General features: G+C 34.4%; 1 protein-coding gene across 1 annotated transcript in view; it reads right to left on the bottom strand.

The window, feature by feature from the left end:
* The window catches only part of SYNE3 (spectrin repeat containing nuclear envelope family member 3), a 206,549-nt gene that overhangs the window by 42,396 nt on the left and 142,715 nt on the right, over positions 1–21,438 (bottom strand). Inside the window, exons 16-19 of the mRNA XM_051978431.1 lie at positions 19,088–19,252; positions 14,753–14,925; positions 12,266–12,395; positions 5,149–5,307 (exon numbers count right to left, since the gene is read on the bottom strand). Of these exons, the coding sequence (XP_051834391.1) occupies positions 5,149–5,307; positions 12,266–12,395; positions 14,753–14,925; positions 19,088–19,252 (627 nt within the window). The remainder of the gene's footprint in view (positions 1–5,148; positions 5,308–12,265; positions 12,396–14,752; positions 14,926–19,087; positions 19,253–21,438) is intronic.

The raw sequence follows: 21,438 nt of genomic DNA, 5'->3' as shown, positions 1-21,438 counted from the left end.
AAAAAAAAAATCTTAGAAATGAGGTATTAAATTATACTTTGAAGAGATGATAAGGTTTTTAAAGATATAAAGATTGGGGCAAGTTTCCATTGCAGTAGGGAAGAAATCAGTTAGTTGGTCAGTCAATAAACATTTATTAAGTATCTACCTACCATGTGCTATGATCGGTACTAATCAGTGGATAGTTAAAAAAAAAAAAAAAAAGCAAAAGAGAGTCCCCCATCCTGAGAAAATCAGTCTAAGGAAGGAGATAAGATGCAAATCACTGTACAAACAAACTAATACAGGACAAAAAAGAAAAAAAAAAACAGAGGGAGAGCACTAGAATTAAGAGATATTGAAAAAGGGTTTTTGTAGAAGGTGGGATTTTTAACTGGGATTTGAAGGAAGTCAGGGAAACAAGTAAAGAAGAGGAAGGAAAGCATTCTAGGGAAGAGGAACAGCCTTTGGAAAGGCTTGAGTCAGGATGATTCCATCCATCTTATTTGAGGAATAGCAAGATAAGTGTTATGGGATCAATAAGTATGCTGGATGTGTAAAGTATAAGAAGCCTGGAAAGGTATATGGGGAAGTTAAGTTACTAAGGAAGAGCTAAGTGGTAAAGTGGACAGAGTGGAAGACCTGAGTTCAAATCCTGACTTAGAAACTTCATAACTCTGTGACCTCGGGCAAACCTCTGTTTGCTACTGGAGAAATGGTAAACCATTCCAGTATCTTTACCAACAAAACCCCATGAAATGAACTCCACAGAGTCATGAAGAGTTGGACACAATTAAAATGACTGAACCACAATAGGTTGTTAAAAGTTTTGAACACTAAACAGGATTTAATATTTTATTCTGGAGGTCATAGGGAGCTAATGAAATTTAGGGGGAGTGGGGCTATTTGACATAGTCAGATTTGTGCTTTAGGAATAGCTCAGTTGGAGGATTGATTGGAGGGAAAAAGGACCAATGATAGGTATATCAATCCACAGGATATTACAATAGTCCAGACATGAGGAGATAAAATTCTATACCAGAGTTGGGAAAGAATCAGGGGACAGATTTGGACATATTGAGTTTAAGATGTCAATAGGACATCCAAATTGAGATGTCTAATAGGAAGTTGGAGCCAAGACAAGGTTAGCAGAGAGTTTAGATAAATAAGGAGATTTGAGAATCATCAGCATAGAGATAAGTGAATTTATGGAATCTCATGAGAATATCAAAGGAAACAGTAGAGAGGGAGGATAGGGCCCTAGAAGATATCCACTTTAGTTTTCAGATGAAGATCTAAAAAATAAGACTGATAAGGAACAATCAAAAACACAGGAGCAGAGTTCTAAAAATTTAAACAACGGGTCAAGGAGAAAAGGTTGAGAGTGCCAAAGGCTACAGAGAAGCCAAAAAGGATGAGGATTAACAAGAGGCTATTGGATTTGGCAATTAAGAGATCACTGGTAATTTTGGAGAGAGCCAATTTCAGTTGAATGATGAAGAAAATGAAGAGAATTAAGAAGGAAGAGAGAAGAGTTAGTAGAGGCAGGCATCTATTATAGATGCCCCTCTTAACTACTCTGTAGGAGGATAATGAAGAATAAAGGAGGGGAAATGACTGAAGGAGCAATATACTGGAGAAAAAAGGAGGCGTTATAGAACAAGGACACATGTAGACTTTGGAAAGAAGAACTACTGGGGAAAGGAATAGTGACAAGGGACAATGTGAAGAGGGTTTAGATCAATGGAAACAAAGAAAAAATGTATAATGACCTCAATTTTCTCATTTTAACCAATGGTCTCATCAAAGGCAAAAAGGTTTAGGAATGATGAGGCATAGGAAGAGATGGAATAATAAGACGTTATGGGCAAATGAAAAAAAGTCAGAATTTTTGAATAGGGAAATAGAGTGCTTTTGGATAATGGTGAAATTTGGAAAATGATGAAAAATGGGTGAATTTGCTAATCCCTATGTGTTTGAAGCATTGTGAAGGAGTAGGTCATGGATTTAGGAAACTGAAGAAGTGAGAGCTTAGGGAATTTGAGGGAGTATCAATATACATTTTGAAGTCTCTAAATATAAAGTCAAGAGTTGGGGAGAATAGGAAAAGAGTAATCTAAGTGCTGAACTCTTTGAAAAAGGAAGGAAAATCACTTGTAGTCAGTATAAAACAAGTACTATGATTTGAATAGGTTGGAAAACTTAAAGATCAAAGGAAGAGGAATTGCTGATTGATGACAGCAAAGTGGGGAGAAAGTAATATTTAAATTTCTCCTCCAGGGAGAAAGAAATTTGTGACCAAAGATGAACTAGAGACCATTACCGATCACAAAATAGAAAATTTTGATTATATCAAATTAAAAAGCCTTTGTACAAACAGAACGAATGCAAACAAGATTAGTAGGGAAGCAACAAACTGGGAAAACATCTTTACAATTAAAGGTTCTGATAAAGGCCTCATTTCCAAAATATATAGAGAACTGACTCAAATTTATAAAAAATCAAGCCATTCTCCAATTGATAAATGGTCAAAGGATATGAACAGACAATTTTCAGATGAAGAAATTGAAACTATTACCACTCACATGAAAGAGTATTCCAAATCACTATTGATCAGAGAAATGCAAATTAAGACAACTCTGAGATATCACTACACACCTGTCAGATTGGCTAAGATGACAGGAAAAAATAAGGATGAATGTTGGAGGGGATGCAGGAAAACGGGGACACTGATGCATTGTTGGTGGAGTTGTGAATGAATCCAGCCATTGTGGAGAGCAATCTGGAATTATACCCAAAAAGTTATCAAACTGTGCATACCCTTTGATCCAGCAGTGTTTCTATTGGGCTTATACCCCAAAGAGATACTAAAAAAGGGAAAGGGACCTGTATGTGCCAAAATGTTTGTAGCAGCCCTGTTTGTAGTGGCTAGAAACTGGAAATTGAATGGATGCCCATCAATTGGAGAATGGCTGGGTAAATTGTGGTATATGAATGTTATGGAATATTATTGTTCTGTAAGAAATGACTAGCAGGATGAATACAGAGAAGCTTGGAGAGACCTACATGGACTGATGCTAAGTGAGATGAGCAGAACCAGGAGATCATTATACACTTCGACAACGATATTGTATGAGGATGTATTCTGATGGAAGTGGATTTCTATGACAAAGAGACCTAACTGAGTTTCAATGGATAAATGATGGACAGAAACAGCTACACCCAAAGAAGGAACACTGGGAAATAAATGTGAACTATTTGCATTTTTGATTTTCTTTCTGAGTTATTTTTACCTTCTGAATCCAATTCTCCCTGTGCAACAGGAGAACTGTTCGGTTCTGCAAATATGTATTTTTTCTAGGAGATACTGCAACATATCTAACATATATAGGACTGCTTGCCATCTTGGGGGGGGGGGTTAAGGGAGGGAGGGGAAAAAACGAAACATAAGCGAGTGCAAGGGATAATGTTGTAAAAAAATTATCCTGGCATGGATTCTGTCAATACAAAGTTATTATTAAATAAAATAAAATTTAAAAAAAAGGAAAAAAAATTTCTCCTCCAGGACTATATTGTATTGGGTGGGGAGAAGGGGAAAGGAATAAGCACTGACTAAGCATCTGTTTTTTACCAGGCACTGTGCTAAGTGCTTTACAAATACTATCATATTTAGATCAATAATAATGCTCATCATTTAATAGCAACAGCCAGGAGCATAGAATCTCAGCCATAGCCTGATTCTCTGGGTTGGTTGCTTGACTACAGCATGCACAGAACTGTAGTCAAGTTTCCTAGATCTGGCAAAAGATGCTGGACAGAGTCTAGGCCTAGGACACTCCCTCTTGCTGTTCTGGGCCTTTTGGTTATTGTGCATTGCCAAGAAATCAAAGATCAAGTAAGTATTGGAATTCAATGGTTCAATTCGACCTTAGAATTCAAACCCAAAGCTTTCAGTCACCATTTTTCCTTTAAGCACATTAATAAAACTTACCAAGTTCAAATGACATTCTGATATTACTAAGATGAAATACCTTCTTAATGTGTTTTTCAATGAAACCACATGACTTTATATCATTAATGTACAATGAGTGATTATTATTGTGTATTTGGTCATTTTCATGTTTGGTCATTTCATTCACATCTGATTTTTTTGTGACTCCATTGGGGTTTTCTTAACAAAGATATTGCAGTGGTTTACTATTTCCTTCTCCATTAATTTTATAGATGAGGAAACTGAGGCATACAGGGTTAAGTGACTTGCCCAGGATCATAGGTGGTAAGTGTCTGAAGCCAAAATTGAACTCAGGAATGTAAGTTTTCCTGACTCCAACTTCCCACACCCTGCACCACCTAGCTGTCCTAATTATTATTGAGAAAAATTGTTCTTAATACGCTTGATTGAGTTCAGATGAAACAAGTCATCAGTTTCTTATTGTTCCTTTAATAATAATTTCATTATTCTTTTAATATCCTACAGATTATGTCACAGGTAATAAGTAGTTATAGAGAAATAAAGGATTTAGGATATAAGCTTAGATAAGATATATCTTTTATTGTTGCTTTTAACTAAATTTTAGAGTTCAGATTAAGATACTTGGATAGAAATGGCTGGAATATGAGTGAGCAAAGAAAAGGCATAACTTCATATCTCTTTTTTCCAAGTCAAACTGTACATCTTAAAATGATAACAGTAAAGAAGAGGCAGTGTGATATAGTGCAAACAATACTGATTTCCGGAGTTAAAATGTCAGCGTTCTGGTTTTGGTACTGCCTTCTAACTAGTTTTGAAAGTCACTTACTCAACTCTAGATTTTTCACATGTACCAAGTGAGTGAATTGTACATAATCTCTAAGACCTTTTCCTACTGGATCATTCTATAATTCTAAGGTTTGACCCAACTCATTATTCTATGATTTTAAGGGTCATTTTAAAGGTCTCTAATATTTTATCATGTATCCAAAAAATAAAAATTACAATATCTGTTATACCCTTTTAACAGCCCAGAGTCGTTTTGTTGATTAACTGAGATAATGACAATTAAATGCTACATAAACCATAAAGAAATATATATTTTTCACAAACTATTTAAAATGATAAACATAATTACTGATAATTATTAATAATACCATAATAATTTTAGAGGGAAAGGTGTTTACTTAGAAACATACCTTCAGTTTGCCTTTTCTTATTTCAGAATCCTTAGCAGTGGAATTTTTCATGGCAATTATGTTTACCAACTTGGTATTTTCCACTTGCAACCAATGTTCAAAGTCGTTCAGGAATTTGGAGAAATCATCATTACTTTCTTCTTCTTTGGATGGACTTCCCTATATAACAAAGAGAAAGCATTAGAGATGAAAATCAATTATTGCTAACTGGTCATCCTTGTTCCATCTTAGAAAGGGGAATGAATGGGAAAAGGAAAATTCAGAATGAAAAGTCATTTGAGTCATGTACATAGAAGAAAGGGTGTTGAATTTCTTCTTAGCTTATTCTTCACTTTTTTCTTTCAGTTATTTGGAATTTCTTAGCAACAGGCCAGAGAGAAAAGTGACTATTTTTATTTGTGATTTTGATTTTTAAATGAAATCATGAATTTAGAGATGGCAAAAAAATTTTAAATTAAAATGATTCCTATTTCAATCAAAAGTTCCAATCTCTCAAAATAGTCTAGATTACCAGAGTAGTTGCCTCAAGAAGAAATCAACCCCAGTTGAAATGGAAAGTTTTCAAGGACAAAACTTTAAAAACACAAATAAATCCAATAAGGAGAAAGGGAAAAACCTGTACAAAGAGATTGATGTGGATATGCAGGAAAATCAATGATCAATTTAGGGTTTTAAAAAGACATGCAAAAGAAGGAATCAAGGGCTGGCAAAGGAAGAATAAATATAAAAGCATGGCATATTTCTATAAGAATAATGTGTTATTGTTCAGTTGTTTAGTCATATTCGACTGTTTGTAACTCCATGTCAACACTGTCAATGGGATTTTCTTGGCAAAGATATAGAGATGGTTTGCCATTTCCTTCTCCAGTATGAGAAAACGTAGGGAACACTAATACTTAGAATGAACTGAGGTGCTAAGGAATGCTAAGGACAATCAAGAATTTTTTTGGAGGGAAAAAAGGACCAAATTGCTAAAAGGAGACAAATTGGTCAATAGGAAGTTGAAACCCAAGATTGATAAATATTTAGGTCCCATGGTGGATCACATCAAAGGTCCCTCAGAACTTTGAAATATGATTGCTGAACCTTTTTCAAGGAATCTATGAAAAATCAAGAGATCTGGGGTTAGGAGAAGAAAGTGGACTCTGCAAAGTATAAGCCAACAAGCTAGACTTTACTTTCTGACAAAATTCTACAGCAAAATAATAAGCTAATGAACATTTAGAAAGGAAGTGCTCAGAGAACTTGCTTGATCTCATCAAGACCAAAACATGCCAGATTAACTTTTTTCTGATAGCTTTATAAGGCTGGCAAGTCAGGAGTACACTATAGTTATAATTTATTTTGCTTTAGCAAAGAATCTGACAAAGTCTCTCATGTGAGACTTGTAGACATGATAGGAAGTTATGGATTAAACGAATTGGCAGTTAGTTAGATTCAGAACTGTTTGAATGACTAGACTTGAAAATAATTTTAACTCATTTGGGGAGTGGTCATTACCAAAGTAACCTAAGATTAATGCCTTATACTATTTGATGATTTTATTTAATGAAATTTATAAAGGCATATATGGCATACATACCCAATTTGCAGATGAAACACACTGAAGTGTGAAATGAAAGCACATTGGATGGTAGATTCAGAAACTAAAATCATATCTCAAGAGACTAATATTATGTTATTTGATAGAGATAAATGTAAAATCTTACAATTGGGTTTAATACCTCTATTCCCATAAGTAAGTTAAGTAAGACTGGAAGATCTGACGGAGTTTATTTTTTAAAAAACAAACCTGAATTGTATTACAGGTTTAAAGTAAATTAACAGGGAAGCATAATAGTCCTTCTAATTCTGCATTAGGAGAGGTAGAGTTTTCAGAAGAAGGGAAGGAGGATAGTTCCATGTATACTGTCCTGATCAGACCACATTAAGAGGACTGGATTCAGTTCTAGAAACTATATTTCTTTTCTTTTTAAATTTTTTTTAGTAAAACTTTTTATTTTTCAAAACATATGCATGGATAATTCTGCAAAATTAGCCCTTGTAAAACCTTGTGTTTCAGTTTTCCCCTCCTTCTCCCACCTTCCTCCCTTAGATGCATATATCCAATATATGCAATATGTTTATGCAATTATCTTGCTGTATAAGAACAATCAAATCAAACCAGAAAAAAATGATGAAGAAAATAAAATGCAAGCAAACAACAACAAAAAGAGTGAGAATGCTGTGTTGTGAACCATACTCAGTTCCCACAATCCTCTCTTTGGGTGTAGATGGCTCTTTTAATCACAAGACCATTTGAACTGGTCTGAATCATCTCATTGTTGACGAGAGCCACATCCATCAGAATTGATCATCATATAATATTGCCATGATCTCCTGGTTCTGCTCATTGGAAACTGTATTTCAAAAAGAATACTGATAAATTGAAGAGCATCCACAAGAGGGCAGCAAAGATAGTGAAATTTTAAGGTCATACTATTTAAAAATTGGTTGCAACAATTAGAGATATTCAATTCAACAAACATTTATTAAGCATCTCCTATATTTGAGGCACCATGTTAACCCCTCACTGCAAGTAATTTAATTCTACTAGAATGATACACTAGGTTTATTTAAAAATTTTTAAAAAGTATTTATTAAGTAATTTCAAGGGTAAAAATTCTCTGCCCCTAAAGAGTAGAATAACAAAATGTTTCACTCATGTAAGAAGTGGAAGCAAAACTATGCTGTAAAAAAAAACTATGGATTTTACAAAGCAGAGATAAGGAGAAAATAGATTCTCTCAGACACAGGTGATCACTAAAGTAAACGTCTAGAGATAAAAAAGAATATTATGTACCAAGAATAGCTAGCAGGTCAGTTTGACTAAAGCATAGAACCATGAAGGGGAGTAACAGGAAATAAGACTGAAAAAGTAAGTAGAAAGCAGATTATGAAGGGCTTTAAATGTCAACTAAAGGAGTTTCTATTTTTATCTTAGAAACAAGAGTGAGGTATTAAAGGTATTTGGAGGAAAGATGATAACATGGTCAAATCTGTGTTTCAGAAATATTCTGGAAATTGTGTAGAGGAAAGAGTATAGAGGATTGGAAATTGGAGAGACTGGAAGCAATGAGATACTTAGTATCTAGGGCAGATACTATGTGAGTAGATGGAGGTAGGGGAGAAAGGAAATATAAAACGTGTTGTGGAGACAAAAAATCCAATTTTCCTGCATATCATTGATTTATTTTTGCCTCAAAGAATTCAGCTGATCTTGGGGGATACATGTGAACCCAAAGGAGTCCCGTTTAATATCTTTATATCACCAAGTATTCCTTTAAGGATTAGCTGGTTTGCTCTTCAAAAACTCTGGGTGCTCTCTAGTACCTGCATTCAAACAACGAGCACTTCGTCTCAGGAGAGAAGGAAGGTCTCATTTCTACCCCTTATTAACAAACTTCCAACAAAACATATTGTTCCCTATACCTTGGGTCTATAATCACCATGCCACCCTCAATCTCACTATATCATCTATCTGGTTTATTTCTTTGTTCTGTATGCCCAAAATGTATAAAATCTGTCAGCTGAGGGACTTTGGCATAAATGGAGGCAGTCCATTTATTGGACTTTTATTGATCCTTTTATTGCTAGGTAGCATGCCTCTGTGAATAAATGTTATCTTGTTAAATTTCACCTATGATAACAAAGCAACAGGATAGTAGCGTCATCCAACAGAAGTGGGGAAATTTGAAGAAAGAATGAATTTTAGGGAAAAACATTAGTTTTGTTAAAATATTTTAAGTCTGAACAGAAAAAGTCTGAGTTGAAATGTCCAAAAGTAGATATATAGTAAGCAGTAAAATGGGACTGGTATTTAGGAAAGACAGTAGGAACAGATATTAGGAAAGATCTGGGAATCATTTGCATAGAAATGATAAATGAATTGATGAGAGCTAATGACAGCACTTGAAGATCATTTTTTAAAATTAAAAGGAATGATTTCTCTTATGTCTCCTTCACAAGGTTATAGTCAAGTCAGATGAAATGATGGATGTTAAAGGGCTATGAAAACGAAGGGATTATATGTGTAGACTATCGAGTATAAGTTATTAACATTCTTTTGCCCCTTTTACCAGTCTACCCTCCTAATTATCTTCCTTGCCTTCATTGTGATAGAAAGTAGCTCCTCTCCTTAGCATGGCTAATTATAGCAAGTTGTATTGAATGGACCCAAGATCAGTTTTAATTTGATGTATTGCCCGCCCAAGATGTATGAGTCAACTCTGAATTTCATTTTTTAAAAAACTAGACTCAGGGACCCTGCATGGTTGAAATCCTACAACTTTGTTCAGGAAGTCAGAAACCCAAACACTTGTGAATAGTGAGAAACCAATTCCATATCATGTTTTCCATAAGTAAGGGGAACTAACCCCAGTGCTGGGCTGGGAAATCAGACAATCTTAATTCAAGTCCCAGATCTGCCAATTTCCTCTCTAGTCCATATTTTCCATACCTCTAAAGTGGGAATGATTATACCTGCCCTCAATGGAATGTCATGAAGATCAATGTAAAGCAAATTATCTTACATTCATAAGGATTTTTTTCATTTTTTTCAACAGCTTTCATTTATGTTATTTGATTGTTATGGTTGTTATATTCTCCCACACCTATGGTTCTGGGAATTAGAGACAGGAAGTCACTAGATCGCAACCAAATGATATAATTACCAATAGATTCATGGACATTTAGGATGCTCTGGATTGAGGCCCATTTGGTGACAGATGCTATAATCATCATTATTATTTATGAGTTTCAAACTAAATATTAATACATTGTGAATAGGAGACCCATAATTTTATTTGATAGTAGGGAAACATTAGGATTAAAAAGAGAAGTCAAAACAAGAGACCACAGTACTTCATCAATATCTCATGAAAGTTATACCTAGTCTGCAAATTAGGAAACCAGAGTTCTAGACTCAGTTTTGCTTTTTTTATAGCTTTGCCATTTTGGGCAAGACACTTAACTTGAAACCTCTGACTCTTCATCAATAGAATATGGATAATAAATCTCTTCTATGCGTGATAATGTTTTTAATTTTTCAACTTTCAAATGTATTATTCTGATAACCCTCATGATAAGCTTTCCTGGTAGAACAAGAATTAATTTTTATCACTGCTATCTTCTTCATTATTTCCTTGTTAAATTGAAGAGAATCAAATTTTTAAGGAAGAAGCTCCAATAGTATTCTATACTTACATTTACTCTTTAATGCTGTATTTGTGGTAGGGATAGAGAAACTATTTGAAGTAGAGAGGGAAAAAATAAAATGAATGTCACTATCATGTGCAATAGAGAGCCACTGGAGTTTTTTGTTATTGTTTTTGTTTTTAGTAGGAGAGTGACATAGATAAACCTTCACTTAAGAAAAATATTTAGCAGCTGTGTGAATAGATTAAAGTGTGGACATATTTGGAGCAGAAAGATCAAATAGTCCAGACAAAAAGTGATGAGGGCCTGAATAACCATGGTAATAGTGAAAAGTGAATTTTTACTCCAATGCAAGAGATGCCTTGAAGTAGAAAAAAAAAATTGGCAAATGATTAGATATGTGAGATGAAAGAAAATGAAGAGTTAGGGTTAATGCCAAGGCTGAAAACCTGGAATACTAAAAGGATAGTGAATCATTTGTCAAAAACAAAGTTCAAAAGAAGTGATATTGAGGGAAAAGATCATGAGTTCAGTTTTGGACATGCTGAATGAATTATCCATGGGATACCCAATTTGAAAGGTCCAGTAGAAAGCTGGTGATAATAAGACAAACTCATAGAAGGAAATAGAGAAAAATACATTAATCTGGAAATCACTTGCATAGAGATAATAATTAAACCTACAGAAGTGGATAAGGTCATCAAATGAAAGAATGTAAAAAGAAGAAGAACATTGGGGTATACTCATAGTACCATGAGGTGGTATGACAAGCCAGCAAAGGAGGCAAATTAGAGGAAAACCAGAAGAGAGGTCCTGTAATGAAACCTGAGAAAAGAAAGTACCCAGGAAGTGATAAGTAGTGTCAAATGTGGGTCAAATACTGCCCAAAAAATCAGGAATGAAGACTAAGGAATATCTAATATTATAATTAAAAAGCTCATTGGTAATTTTGAAGAGAGCAGTTTCAGTTGAATGATGAAGAGAGATGGCAAAAGTTTGAAAAATAATAGAAAAGTAGAGGCAAACATGTAAATGGCTTTTTCTTGAAGATTTTTTTTTTGGGTGAGGGCATAAGTTCATGGGGAAAATGGCATTTGAACTGAATTTTTTTTTTAATTGTAACTTTTTATTGATAGAACCCATGCCAGGTAATTTTTTACAGCATTATCCCTTGCACTCACTTCTGTTCTGACTTTTCCCTTCCCTGCCTTCACCCTCTCCCCTAGATGGCAAGCAGTCTTATACATGTTAAATATGTTATAGTATATCCTAGATACAATATATGTGTGCAGAACCAAACAGTTGAACTGAATTTTTAATGCAACTGAGGATTTTAAGAGGCCAAGGGAAGGGAAGGAGAACATATCAATCATGGAAAACAGCTCATGTAAAGTGTCGGGACATACAATGATAGTTGGGATGTAAATTAGAAAAGATTCAGTGTGATAGATTGAGGGAAGAGAAGGATCCATTGAAGGTCTTTTAGTGATAAAGGAGGCTTGGGCTTCTTAACAGTTAATAGAGAAGAAATCTTTAGCTGGGAAAAGACTGAATATTAGAAAGAAGAGGTGATTGTTGGGACACTTTGCTGGAGAAAACAAGAAGTATGAGATCGAAGATACATGAAGAAGAGTTGGCCTTGGGAAGAAAGATGATCTTTTCATCAGAGACTAGGTTTTGAGATGTAGGGAATGAGAGAAGGAAGTTCATGTAAATGACCTTTATTTTATCAGCATATGAGAAGGGAACCCCAAGTTTCCTTATGGAATCCTTGTATGTTTTTCTAGAAAATGAAAAAATGGGAGTGGGAATTGGGGAGTGAATGGAGTTGACATTCAAAGATACTTGACTCAGGAGTCTTCAGTCACTTTTTCAATGATGATTCTCCTCTTTGGAGAATCCACCCAAAATCCTTACTCACCTTACCCTGGTGCCTAGGAACAGAATCCACAGAATTTATAAGAAACTCATGCTTTGGAATATTGTTGGGAATAATCAATTTCTTCCTTGGATCTGATTCCTTGTTTTTTAGCTGCCACTTCCTGATGAAGCTGTCAGACACAAAGCAACACAATAAATATTATGACATTGATGTGTTTCTGATGACTTATACTTTCAGAGGGATTCTCAAGACATATTCCTCTGTTACATGGTTCATGCATCAACAAAAAGACAGACAAGGGACAATATTTCACAAAAATCTTTGGAAAGCCAAGACACAGTGCTGGGTAGCAAGCCTTCCCCAGACATTTTATATCTTTGATAGTTCCTATAAACATCTTTGAAGCCAGTGGTACAATCCCATGACCCTCAAGGCATGCAACAAATGTTGACTGATGATAATGATGGAAGACATAAAGAGGAGGAGAATGAAACACAGTTACATTGAGAGGTCATGGGAAAACATTTCTGTCCCTTTAATGCCTATATCCTTCTTGTCTCTATATTTTGAATATTGCAAAATATTCCTAAAAGGGACACCCTGCCCCATACTGAAAGCAGGAAGAAAACATTTTGGAAGCCAATGGTTGTCTTACCAAACCATCGATTTTGATCACCATGACTTAGTCATTTGAGAAATACTGATGCTCAGTCTCCACTTCTGGCTGTGGAAAAAACAACCAGATACCCTTTAGAGCAGCTATGGTATAATGGAAAGAGGAATGGATTTGGAATCAGAAGACTCTGCAGGATTCAAATCAATGATCTGATACTTCCTAAATAAAACTTTAGATGATCACATTAAGGCAGTGGGAAAATGGGAATTCGCATTTGGTTTCCTGGGATTCAGCATAGTACTCTTGCCTTTACGTGGGATCAAAGAACCAGGAGTTTACTGATAGAACTCAGCTTATAGTTAGGTATTTACTATATGTTTCAGAGGATGTGATAATGATGTACTTTTCATTAAGCAGATTCAGTGACTGAAAATTCAGATTTTTCAATGTCTAAAAGATAAATTTGGCAATGATAGGCATTATACCAAAGGAATTCTTTGCTTCAGCAAAGGAATCACAATATAATTTCTTTAAATAGCAAACTCTCCTACTAAGTTTAAACTACAATTTGATTTGTAAAAATTAGGTTGACAAATAACATTTTTGGGAATATTTCTCATAAAGTAAGAAAAATGACTGATAGTTATATACTTTTGTGAGAAAGCTGAAAAGAACCTTAGAGATCACCTATTCTAATCTTGTAATTTTATAAAGAGGAAATTGAAGTCAAGAAATATGAAACATTTGTCTAATAACAAAAGTTTTAAGTGGAAGAGTTGGGATTCAGACATAGATCAAAGTTCTATCCACTACACCAGTAAAAATTAAGACCATAGACATTGTGAATATTATCTAAAAGACTGATATTAGATAGCCACCTTGACACCAGGACATCAGCAAAAAGGAAGAGTATTCTCAGAAAGCTTGTGACACCTGAAGCTATCTTCAATCATTAAATGCAAAATAAACTTAACTGTCATTAAAATCATTAAATGCAAAATAAACTTAACTGTCATTAAAAACAAATACATGAAAATAAATAAATAGCTGTTGTCAGAATCCCTTTTGGAAAACATGGCTCATTGCTATAAAGTATTTGGATATACTGAAAGTTGCCATGTTCTTTAAGTATACATATCTATTATAGAACTTTACAAAAAGACATTGAATCAGGAAATATTAATTGAATTTATTCTACTGAGGTCATGAAAATTTTATTGGCATGTTGTCCAGACTGCCATATGTAGCTAGATAGACTGTCCAGTGAGCTGTTCATTAATTTGCATATCTGGAAAGGCATTGCTAAAGAACAAAACACTAGGTGGATCCAGACATGAATCAGAATAAGATGGTGGACAGGATCTCATTTGGAAACTAGACCATCTTTTCAGTGATCCTCCCATGTTCCTTGACACAAAAATTTCATCTTTTTGAATATCAATATTCTCCTGTTAATACTGATTGACAATTAATAATGAGATACCATAGTCTTAAAGGAAACTTCAGGAGACCAAAGGGTGATAGAAAGATGTATAATAAAAGTATATAAGTAGGCTACAGCATATTACCGAGAAGGATCAGATAAAACATCTATAGTACTAGAATACTCATATTAATAAAATCAAGGATCCAATGAAGAAAATTCTATATGCAAGGCTCTATAATAAGAGATTCAGAATTCTAACCAAAAGTAATGAATTTCCAACAAAGGTGGTCCTGAGCATCTTCATACACGTGCCATTTACATATAATGTGAACAGTTTTCAAAACACTTCAAAATATTTCTGCCATCACTTTTATGGACTAGCATGATAGAAGACTGATTTTCGGCAGCTTTATCTGTCTTTTTAATACTGGATCACAAGCAACATTTGAAAATGAAAAGAAAAAGGTCTTAAATATCTGTTTACCTCATCAATGTTTCCTCAAGTAACTTCAGAGCCTTCCAAGACTCCTTCAGTTCCTTTAATTCCCCTTGGACAAGAGCTGCTCCCTCAAGAGATGATGTCTCCATAACCAGTTGACCATGACCTTCAGTCAAGTGCAATTGTACCTCTTTATCAGGGAATTCAGCCACCAGCCTCTGAAAGATGAGTGGCTCATTGTCAAGATTCATAGTCTACAATTAAGATACCTTCCAGTCATTCATTAGATTTGGGGGTAGGAAGTGAGATTTGGTGCTAGAACCAAATAACCTTACCTCTTTAAGAGGGCAAGCAATTTTAGCAGGGCATCTTTTCCATTGATTTAAGGTCTCTATTAGACAGACATTGATGTAAACAACTGATTAGATATAAATGATGAATAAGAGTGAAAAGATGAGGATGATAGCCAAGATTATGAACATGAGGGAAAGGAAGAATAGTGCTACCTTTAAGAAAAATGGAATGTTTGGAAGAGAGGTGGGTTGGCCAAGATGATGAATTCTGTTTTTGACATCTTGAGTTCATTTGGAAGTGTTCAGAAGGCAATTATTGATGTATGAGAATAGACTGAAGCTCTGAGGAGAGATGAAGGATAGATATATAGATTTGGAGTTATCTTCATTAAGATGACAATCAAACTCATGAAAATTTTCAACAATAATAAAACAAAAATAAGATATTATTGTTTACATAAATAAATAATAATAAAACAAAGAAAAAAGAGGGCCAAGGACAAAGCCATAATAGTACATCCACACATATGGGATTAAACATAAACAGTGAAAATTTACCCAAAAAAATGAGGTCTGAGAAAAGACTATTAGACTTGGAAACTAAAAACTGTTAGTAACCTCAGAGAGAGCAGTTTCTATAAATTATGGGAGTAGTATGGTCAAGAACCTGATTATAAGGACAAAGTAGAAATAATTATAGATGAACTTTTCTAGAGTTTGACTATGAATAGGAGAGGAAATATAGGATTATAGCTTGAAGTGATATCAGGGTCACATAAAAGATTTTTTTCAAGTATGATGGAAATCTGACTATATCTGTATGTGGCAGGTAAAGAGCCAGAAGACAGGGGAAGACTGAAGACTGGATAAAGGGAGAAGATATTAGAAAGGGCAAGTTCTTCAACAAAATGGGAAGGGATGAAGTCAAGGACATAAGGTAGAGGTTGGAATGAAGCAATACTTATTCCTCCAAGATGGAATAAAGAACAGTGACTAAAGGGAATAATATAACATAACATATAGTATAAAAATAGTAGGAGTCAGACTATGTAGATTTGAAATAAGTCTATCAGTCAGTAAGCATCTATTGTGTGCTGGGTACTATGCTAAGTGTTGTGGGTGAAAAAAATGCAAAACACAATCACCACTCTCAAGAAACTCATAGTCTAGAAAAATTATTTTGTAATTTATTATAGAGTCAACAGGGATCCACTAAAGAAGGTTTTTGAGGGTGGAGGGAAAGTAGCATGATTGATTGAGAAATGGCTAAACAAATTGTGATGGAATATGATGGAATACTATTGTGCTATTAATGTGTTATTTTTATGCTGTTATGTAAAAAAATTTAATGTGATGAATACAAAGAAGTATGAAAAGATACAGACATGCAAAATAGTGAGCAGAACCAGGAAAATAATATATGTAGTGACTACAACAAAAAAAAAAAAAGAAAAATAAGACAATAGAAACTAAATGCTATGAAATTATAATGGCTAGAAGGGATACAAATTTTTTCTCCCTCCCTTTCTTTGCAAAATTGGTGGCAAATAAACATTGCATATGTCAGACTTGATCGATATAGCTGTTGGTTTTGCTAAATTAATTCTTTTTCCTTGAAATTTTTTTTTTTGTCATAAGGCATATTCTGAGATGAGGGGGTGGTAGAGAGAAAAGAATATGTTGGGAAATGTGGATGATATAAAAAGTAAGCATATCAATATTTTTTAAAAAGAAAAGAGTCCAGAAGGGGACCAATTTTGTTATCATTTTAAAATTAATAACTGGAAGAGAGGACAGTAATTATGGAATTTTGGTAATCATAAAAAATCACATTTATTCTTATTTGGATATGTGGATGTTTTCATTGATGACTTTAGAATCTTAGATGTCAAATTGGAAGGAACCTCAAAGGCTACTAGTCCATCTCCCAGTCCCCATTCTTTATGAGAGTTAACTGAGAGCTAGAAAAGTTAAGGCCACATAAATAGGGTCAGAAGAAGGATCTGAACCAGGCCCTTGGACTCTATATTGAGTATTTTTTCTACTGAAGAATAAAATAAAATAAAAGTTTCTGACATAAAAAACATCTAATTTCTCCTTCCACCTCCCTTCCTCCCCCCATAAACACCATGTTTGAAAAGCACAGTGAGGGGCAGTTAGGTAGCGCAGTGGATAGAGCACCAACCCTGAAATCAAGAGGACCTGAGTTCAAATCTGCCCTAGACAGTTACCACTTCCTAGTTGTATGAGGCTGAGCAAGTAGCTTAACCCCAATTGCCTCACCCAAAAAACAAACAAAAAACAGTGAAATTAATCCCTGTTTTCCCAATTCTAAGTCCTATCTCTGCTACAAATTTTGGTTCAGTAATTTTTTAATCACATCTACTATATCTCTGGCAATTCACTGAAGTTCTCTGGATTTCCTCATCTCTAAAATGAGGATGATATTTTAAGTAAGGACTCTCTCAAAAGGAAGTGTGAGGACCAAATGAAATACAGTAGATATGAAAACCTATGATAAACTCTGAAGTTCCACAGAAGAGCTTTTTATTCTTTGATATGAAACAATAGTTAGGCTTCACAAATGAGAACTAGACTTGAGAATATGAAGATCCTCCCCACCCCCAATCTCACATCCTATGGTCCCATGACGTACTTCAGAGAATCAAGGCTCACTCACCATGTAGGACTAAAGATATTGAGAACATACATCAGTATGCCTATCTACTGAGTCCTACTTTCCTTTTGGGGGTGCTTGCTAATTTTAAATGAGTATTTCATAATCTCCATTTGTTGCCCTTTTTTATTTTCCCCCTCAAAATGGAATTTTAAAAAATGTACTAGTCATTTGAGAATACCAAGGAACTGGGTTCTGTGCAACAAATGAGATGGATAGTGCAGTAGAAAAAGTTCAGAATAGGGAGACAAGAGAGCTATATTCTAATCCTAGCTATATCACTAGTTCACTATCTAACCTTGGACAGCTCATTTCTCTTTCTGTACCAACGTTTCCTCATCTGCAAAATGAAGAAGGTAGAACAGATTATTTCCCAGCTTCCTCCCAGTCTTTCCAGCCCATAATTCTAAGGTTCTATTGTAACAGACTTCTCTTCTACTGAAGAGCTAAAAAAAGAAGGACATGGAAAAGCAGCCAAAAGGAACAGAACAGAAACAATATGAGCAAAGGGAATAATTACACCTTTATGATAGGTAAGGGCTGGGGGCCGGGAGGAGGGGACAGGGGGGAAAACTGCCAAAGACCTTGAAGATAAAAGAAGGTAAAATATTTCTGGTACTGATATTGTTAAATTAGAAAAATTATCCTTTACAATATTCTTTTGCTGATTTTTAAAGAGATTCTTACTAGAATAAAAAAAAACATTTTCTAAACAGAAAATGTCCTCTTAATTTTTTCCTACTTTTTTGAGAATACTAGACCAAAAAAAATCCCATTTCTTTTTGATATTTACATTTTATGTTCTATTGTTCCACTCTATTGTCTCTTTCAGCTCTAACACACTGTGCTTGACATTCTTTGGGTCCTTTCTTCTATATCATATTATGTTCCATATTCTAACATAATATCGTAAGATTTCTTCTAACCCTAATGTTCTAGATTTAAATTTCCTTTCCAGTAGTAATATTCCCTGAATCTATGGCCTCATATTTTATATTCTAAAGTTCTTTCTACCCTAACATTCTAAGATTCCACTTTATTCAAAGAGAAACATAATTGCTTTAGCTGGTTAGAAGACAAGCAACTTCATTTAGAAAGAGAAATTTGGAATGTTAATTTACATAGTGAACATAAATCAGACTTTAGTTCTGCCCATTTATCTGTGAAATCCTAGGCTAATCCTCATTTACTTCACCCATAGTATTATGTTATTCAAATCTAGTTCAAAATCCAAAAATGTTATAAAGAAAACCCTCTGTGAACACAAGTAGCTTCCACTTGATGCTCTACCTAGATCAAGAGTTAGCTCTCTTGTATCCAGAACTGTTTCTTTCAAAGCTATGTTTTAATCCTCTGCAGCTTGGCTTTTTAGCAAGTGAAAAACCATTTCTAAGAAGAAAGTCTGCTTACCTCAATATCTTCTACAGATTGGCCATTCACCTTCCACTGGCCTTCATTCCCTTGGTAGGATTCCAGCTTTTGTTTGGCGATCCCAATCCATTGCTGGAGTTCCCACAGTTTATGGTTGAAGGTCCAGTGTTCCTGAACATGCTTCTGGCTTTGTTCCATAGTTATCTACAAAACCAGAAGGGCACTTTGTATCTTTGCACCAAGCTTGAACAAATAGCTCTTTTATGAATATAAAAAGGTAATAAAGAAAACAAAAGAGAGATATTCTAGCTCTGCTTTCTAATTTGCTCTATGGTTGAGCATGCAAGTACCAGATGATTCCTTTCTTCAATTCCATCTCTGTCTACTGAAATTTCTCCCTCAAGGCCCAATTTAAATGCTCTCTTCTCAATATATGTATGTTTGTATGGATGTATGTAGTATTCTCATGGGCACTCCCTGGGATTCAGTCTTACTAAAATATCTCATAATGTTTTGCTTGACCCTCTTCTTTGAAGTTATTTTCCTCAATTTGGTATAAAAGTTAATTGTCACATAATATGCATATATATACACACACACATACATATATTTATTTATTTATTGAGGACCACACCTAAGTATGAAATCTGAAAAGCCTATAAAGGGTTAAAAGGGACTGGAAGGGGCTGGTTGGTTCTCTGAAGCCCCCACAGCTGTGAATCATAACACACTTATGTTGCTTGTTAATTGGGAATGAAATTAATCAGAGGGAAGAGGAGGAAGTCAGAGAATACACCTGCCTCTCAGTCTCCTTGTATTGTTATCATCCACTCACATGACACAATCTATTCTGCTGCTCAGAATTAGATCCTCAGCAGCCACTAGTAGGTGGCCCCTGTAACATGTGTGTGTGTGTGTGTGTGTGTGTGTGTATGTGTATGTGTGTGTGTGTGTGTGTGTATGCCTTTCTTGTCTTTGTATCTAGTCTTACATATGTTTAATAGATGCTTATTGAAGAGTTTATAATATATTAATTGTACTACTTATTTCTCAAACTTAAGTTATTAAATAATAATGATAACATTTCTATAATAGTTTAAAAGTTATAAAGCATTTTCTTCACAATAATAGTTTCATATCTCCTATATCATTCAACCAAAAATATTTATCAAGCATCTACTATGTGCCACCTAAAAATTATATATATATATATATACATATACACACACACACACACACACACACACAAATCCACTAAACAAAGCAATTCCTACCTGAAAGCAATCTGAAAGCATATGTGAAGTGTTCAATATTGTGCTAAATATCTTAATTTTCATAAAGGTTAGAATAAGGTCTTTTCTTTCCTTTGTATCTCTACACAGAATCTAGAGCAATTAGCCTATAACAGATGGACTCCACCAGTGAACCTAGAGTGACTAGTAATACCTAAGGCATGAATTCATGAAAGTCAGCATGGTATAAGAGAAACAGCACAAAATTTAGCATCAGGAGATGTGGGTTCAAGTCTCAGCTCTGCCACACTAATTATGTGTCCTTGGAAGAAGATACATTTCACTTTTTGAGCCTCAATTTCTTCATTCACAAAGTAGAGATAATACAGTTTTATCAACTATTTTCCCTGTTAATTTCTTTACAGGAGAAAAGCACATTGTAAACTATAAAGTGCTATAGAAATATGTTATAGTTATCTTTGTTATTATTATTATTATTAGTAAATCTCAGTTTGGCTTAGTTAACAGAGAACATGTGTAATTTAGAGTTGGAAGGAATCTGATATCAAAAGAAGATTGAAGCTAAAGGATAAATTTTGGAACTGAGTACCTCTTTTGGTCTTTATTTCATCACTAATAAATGAATTAAATGAAATTGCATGCAAAGACATACAGTTTTGTTCTAGTTCATGGTTTCAACTCAAAGTTTTGACGTGTCATTAAACACAAGAAGAAATTATCATTAAATATAATCACTAAAAATTCATTCCCACTACTGGTTTTTAAAATGTATTTTAAAGTTAAAAATTTCCAATTAACAAGCATTTGTTCTTTTCTATTATTGGGTAATGAGTACATCCTTCATCACTGGTCTGCCAAAACAATACTGTATTTGAAGGCATAAGACCTGGGTTCAAGATAGAATTCTATAACTTATTAGCTATGTGATCTTAGATTGACAGCAGGGCCTATTTTTATTTTTCATTATATCCCAAGTGTTTAGTACAGTGACTGGCACATAAATAGGTACTTAATAAATATTTATTACTTGAGTTAACCTTTGTAACCTTGAGTTTTCTCATCTGTAAAATCAGGATAATAATGCTTACACTATCTCACAGGGTTTTCTCAAGGATTCAAAGCATCTTGCAAAATATA

This window comes from Antechinus flavipes, chromosome 2 (genome assembly GCF_016432865.1).
Source record: "Antechinus flavipes isolate AdamAnt ecotype Samford, QLD, Australia chromosome 2, AdamAnt_v2, whole genome shotgun sequence".
Lineage (NCBI taxonomy): Eukaryota > Metazoa > Chordata > Mammalia > Dasyuromorphia > Dasyuridae > Antechinus > Antechinus flavipes.
Note: the sequence above shows the minus strand (reverse complement) of the source record. Positions and strands in the feature narration are given on the sequence as shown.